Source organism: Propithecus coquereli, unplaced genomic scaffold (assembly GCF_000956105.1).
Source record: "Propithecus coquereli isolate 6110/MARCELLA unplaced genomic scaffold, Pcoq_1.0 Scaffold712, whole genome shotgun sequence".
In the NCBI taxonomy this organism is placed as follows: domain Eukaryota; kingdom Metazoa; phylum Chordata; class Mammalia; order Primates; family Indriidae; genus Propithecus; species Propithecus coquereli.
In genome coordinates this window covers 94843-100437 of record NW_012153197.1, presented here as the reverse complement: position 1 = coordinate 100437, position 5595 = coordinate 94843, and the positions used below count along the sequence as shown (strand labels likewise).

General features: G+C 39.2%; 1 protein-coding gene across 1 annotated transcript in view; it reads left to right on the top strand.

The window, feature by feature from the left end:
• BMS1 (BMS1 ribosome biogenesis factor) overlaps nt 1–5595 on the top strand; it is a gene marked incomplete at its 5' end in the record, with an annotated part of 50275 nt that overhangs the window by 1919 nt on the left and 42761 nt on the right. Inside the window, 5 exons of the mRNA XM_012661486.1 lie at nt 2303–2491; nt 3005–3147; nt 3851–3972; nt 4380–4573; nt 5381–5520. Of these exons, the coding sequence (XP_012516940.1) occupies nt 2303–2491; nt 3005–3147; nt 3851–3972; nt 4380–4573; nt 5381–5520 (788 nt within the window). The remainder of the gene's footprint in view (nt 1–2302; nt 2492–3004; nt 3148–3850; nt 3973–4379; nt 4574–5380; nt 5521–5595) is intronic.

The window sequence follows — 5595 nt, the reverse complement described above, 5'->3', positions numbered from 1 at the left end:
ACAATCTGCCCGCCTCGGCCTCCCAGAGAGCTAGGATTACAGGCGTGAGCCACCGCGCCCGGCCAGAACCTCCATTCTTACTGGTTATGATAAAGCATGTACATAGAATATCCCGGAGAGGTTGTGTCAATAGAAAATCTAGACAGTACTAAGCACGGAAAACGTGCAGCTTCAGTTGCGTTTACGGAAATGGTAGCGTTCATTATTTTTGATATTCCATTAACTGTCTTTTGAATTAGCAAAAGGAAATAAAATAAAACCAAAATATTAAGCCATATTGACCCCATTGAAGTGTGGGTGACAGATACCTTGTTTTTTGTTTTTTTTTTTGATTCAGCTTTTTCTGGAGAGCTGTTTGGTGACAAAGAGCTACAGATTTTATCCTTTGGCCCAGGAAGGGTCCTAAAGTATAAAATAAAAAGTAATATAGGTTTTAAAGCTGTGCCATTTTAATGTCATAAAACTAAACACTGTTCAAATTTTGAACATGTAATGTTACCATTAGTAAAAATAAGTATTATCGTTACCACAAAGTAGTTGACTTACTAAATCTTATGTATTTGAAATGATTGAAAGAGTTCAGCGTAGAAGTCATTAGTTTCTCTTGTTTCTAATTTTAAAAGCATACATATTAATAGAGATGTCTTTTGTCTAAGTCTTTTTAAAGTTTTAGAAGGGAGCACACGCATTTGATAAAATATTCAAATTATACTGTGGAGTACACACTGTATATGTTTTCTCTTTCCTTGCTCTGATCCCTGGTGTCTCAGTTCTGCTCAGAGCAGTATCCTTCCACGTATGTAGAAACACATGCAAAGCTTTAAAAGCAGAAAGTGTAATTTATTATGCACACTGTTCTATGCTTTGCTTTTTTCATGTAATGTATCTTGGAGATATATAACCAGTAAGTACTGTAGCTCAACCTTTTTCTTTTTAATACAGTGTTCCATGGCGTGGCTACACTGTAACTTACCCTGGCTTATGCCGACTGCTCTGCTCTGGGTTGTCATAAAGCTTCCTAAGTCATGACAAAGGCGAACTTAGTACATGGCTTTCACTGTGTTGTGCATGTGAGTGCATTGGGGGAGTGATACCGATTTAGTTGACAGAGATTGCCAACGGAGGGACTGTTTGCTACCTTTTCTTCCTGATCCTACAGCCAATTGCTTGCCCCTTGGGACTCTGCAGGATCAAATAGGGTGTCAGGATAGTCTGCCTGACCTTCGATTTGTTCCAGCGTCACTGAAGAATTCTGCTTGCTGGCTCAGTCTCGGCAGCAGTGCGCTTTCTCACAGCACTCAGTTGCTTACCTTCATGTATTCCGTGGCTTAGGATGTGGATATTCTCTAGTTTAGTCAAACGTGGATGTTTCTGTTTCTATTTTTTGTTGTTTTTGTTAGCTACAGAAAGATGAGAACAGAGATGTCTTTAATATCTAAGCTAGAAATCTCCAGGTATCAATTCTGAAATGATTTTGCGTATTTGAAGAGTCTTAAATTTTAAAAATTGATCCGATCTGCTTGTATTTTCTTGTAGATTACCATTCATCATAACTTTACTATTTTTTGACTCAATTCTAAACTGGTAGCCTTTAAAAAAATTATCTGAGCAATTGAATTATACAAATTAACATGTAAGATAGAGCTTTTCCATTATATTCCCAGTAAAAAACAGATCGAGTTCTTTTTAGGAAGATTGAAACAAAAGACTGGTTTTCTGTACTTTTTAATATTTTTCATTGATTATCAGTTCACATTTTTTGGATGTCAAAGACCTATTATTTGGTTTCCTTGTTTGAAACTTGTTATTGGCCTAAAAAGACCTTACAAAAAACTTCATTTCTTGAAGTCAGAATTCTTAAGTAACAGCCGAATTAGACGTGGCTTTTTCTGAGTTATTTCTCATACATCCATATTCTTGAAATACAAGTTTATATCCTCATGGACATTATCTTATGGTTGCTTTTTAGAGCAAGTCAGGGGTGGTGGTTTCTCTGTCAGGATGATGCCTAGGTAGTCATTTGCTTTAGACTCTGGAGCAAGAGTTGGCAAACTTATTTTGTCAAGGACAGATAGTATGTTAGGCTTTATATGTCATATAGTTTCTGTTGCAGCTACGTACCCTGCTTTTGTAGTGCACAATCAGCCACAGGTAATATGTAAATGAATTAATATGGCTGTATTCCAATAAAACTTAAGTTAGCAACGCAAGTAATGGGCTGGATTTGGCCCCATTTGCTGACTCCTGGTCTAGATTTTCTATTTTGGTAGCTTTCTTGAGACATTTTGTGTTCTGTTTTTAGGTGCTGATGCTTATAGATGCCAGCTTCGGGTTTGAAATGGAAACATTTGAATTTCTAAACATTTGTCAAGTTCATGGCTTTCCTAAAATTATGGGAGTTCTCACCCACCTAGACTCCTTCAAGCATAATAAGCAACTGAAGAAGACAAAGAAGCGATTAAAACACAGGTTCTGGACAGAAGTCTACCCGGTAGGAAGAGAAATAATTGTTGGATACTAGCACTATAATCCTTTTAAAATAGAATGAAGAGACATTAATAAACATTTCTGTAGGATTCACCTCCTAGTTTCCTTTATGTGTCTATTCACAGTCCCTGTACTCCCCCTGTACCAAGCAGTGTTGGCTCTGTTTTTGGGTTGTTATTTAGTAGAGTATGTCGGAATTTTCTGCCAGTTATAGGATTGGGCATTGCTACTCTTTCCAACCTTGTACCCACAGAACGTTTGCTGTGCTCAGAAGCCTCACTTACCCCCCAGTGTCGTGCACAGGCTGATGCCGCTGCTCAGCTGGACAGCATTCTGCCCCTGAGACCCTAACGAGATAAGTCCTAAAAGAAGTGAGCAGGGCTTTGGAAGCATCTGGACAGGGCTTTGCTAGAATTCTCCCTTCTTAGGATTGCTTGTTATTTAGGACCTCTATTTTGGTTCAGTATGAACAAGAATTTAATTGAAATTTAATTTTTAATTGTCTTTTAATGTTTAGGGTGCCAAGCTATTCTACCTTTCTGGAATGGTACATGGAGAATATCAAAACCAAGAAATTCACAATCTGGGCCGTTTTATTACAGTTATGAAGTTTAGGCCTCTCACATGGCAAACTTCTCACCCTTATATCCTGGCAGACAGGTAAAAATGGACATAAACTTTTCTTCCTGGCCTATATATATCAAAGCTGAAACGGTTAGAAAAAGAACAGTGATAGCACTTATTTTGTGCCTGTTTGAATGGTGCAGGGAGAAGTATAGTTGATGGAAAATGTCTGCTTATATCATCACTTAAAGGTGCTGTGCCTTTGGGAGTAAATCACTTATGCGATATTTAGGAAAATGGGAGGATTTTGAAGCATTTAAGAGTGTAGGATGTGTCCCCGTCCTGCTTTCAACCTTAGCTTTCAGTGACACTGTCTTTGTGCCCTGGCGTGCGAGGCATTCAAACGTGCCTTGACTTTCCTTCCTTAGTGCTTTTCCTTAGTGGGTTTTCTTAGCTTGGAGTACTCTTCCTCTACCTGCTGGAATCCAAGCTGCACTAAAAACCCCAGGTCACGGGCCGACCCTCTTCTGTAAAGGGATTTTCTGAATTTGTTCTTTCTCACCCTTTCCTGACCTCAGGTGGCCATAATTTCCCTTGCTGGTGTCTTACGGAATGAGACACAACTGTGTATTTGCTCTTCTTCCTCTGGTGGAAGGTGAACTGTGCTTCCGTATTTCTCTGTGTTCTAGTTTTGTAAACAACATGCTTAACGAACAAGAATGTGACATGATGAGTTATTAACACGTGAAGGGAGGTATAGGAACTTCTGACATTCATTTCTGCCATGCAATTTTTGTAGGATGGAAGATTTGACAAACCCAGAGGATATGCGAACCAACATCAAATGTGACCGAAAGGTGTCTCTTTATGGTTATTTAAGAGGCGCACACTTGAAAAATAAAAGCCAAATTCATATGCCAGGTATCCTCTTGTTGTAAAACATACTAGAAATACATGCAGAATTCTTGGGGTGGCTTTTTTTCTTTTTTATTTCAGCATATTATGGGGGTACAAATGTTTAGATTACGTATGACTTTTAATAATTTCTTAGGAAAACTGAAAAATGACCAAACAAGGGAGAGCTGCCTTGCTGGCGGTTATAAAAGTAACCCAGCCATGTGTCTGCCTGCAAAGGTGTCGAGTGGACTGAATCCCCTCTTCTCTGACCTTGGCATCATGTAGCTAGAGAGGCACAGTTCTGGTGTTGCATGATGCCCTTTTTTAGTGCCATGGCTTAAGTCTTTGACCTATGGGGCATTTTTACCAACAACTTGATACTTGCTGCTTTCTTGTCAGCTGCAGCTGGCTTGCTGGGTTCTGTCTTTCAGGTGTAGGAGATTTTGCTGTGAGTGATGTCAGTTTCCTCCCAGACCCCTGTGCTCTTCCTGAACAACAAAAGAAGCGCTGTTTAAATGAGAAAGAGAAGCTAGTCTATGCGCCTCTCTCTGGTGTTGGTGGTGTGCTGTATGACAAAGATGCTGTCTACGTTGACCTTGGTGGCAGCCATGGTTGTCAGGCATCGGTGAGATGGGAGTCTTTGCTTTGAATTCTCATCATTGCTTCCTAACCTGTTTTTTATTACAGAAATAATATATTCAGCCTTTATTTATTGAAGCTTTCCCTCTTTATTTATATTTATGATAAAAGCCCATATGCATATTGAAAATATACAGAATATAATGAACACCTCATTGTATCAGAGTACTTCTTTTTTTTTTTTTTTAATTTTTTTACCTGGAGCCATGCCCAAGAAGTCTTGAGCAAGTGGACCCCCAGAGTACTTCTTTGTATAATACTTCCATACCATTGTAGCAGAAAGTCAGAGTCTAGTCCTCCATGCCTCTCTGATCCGTGGCTCCCAGCGTGGGCACTGTGCCGTCTGTGTGGCCTGTTTCTCTTTATACAAAATCAGTGTTTTCCAACTCTCGTTGGTGTTCTCTCTCTTTCTCATTCTGCTTTTCTATTCAGAATGGTCTCCTCATTCTGCTTTTTAAAATGAACTCCATATTTTTAATTCTTAATTCTGAAATGGGATTTTATTGGGTAAAAATGATATTTTAAAATGCTAGAAAAGCTAGCATTGGGACCTAAGGTTTTTTAGGTTAGTATTTGGGTTGTGAGGTTACATACTCCATGTACTTTGTGAAAGTGTAATGAAGAGGGAGATCGACTTCAAGCTTTGTTGTAAGAATTTTCTTCTCTTCTTTTTGAGCATTAACAAAGGTTCTCAGGAACTGTGTTTAGGATAATTTTAGAAACATTGAAACCCATGTGTTTCTCCAGAGTGCTTGTGCGTTCCTTACTTTCCCTTTCCTGGTGGCCTTGGCAGGACGAGGCAGGGCCCACTCACGAGCTGGTCCAGAGTCTCATCTCCACCCGCTCCACCATTGATGCCAAGATGGCTTCAAGTAGAGTGACGCTTTTTTCTGATTCCAAACCACTGATGTCAGAGGATATAGATAACCAAGGGTAAGTCTGCTTTTTTTCTGTTTTTAATAAAAGGTGTTATATTATGGAAGATTGTATCCCCCATAACTCTGCCAT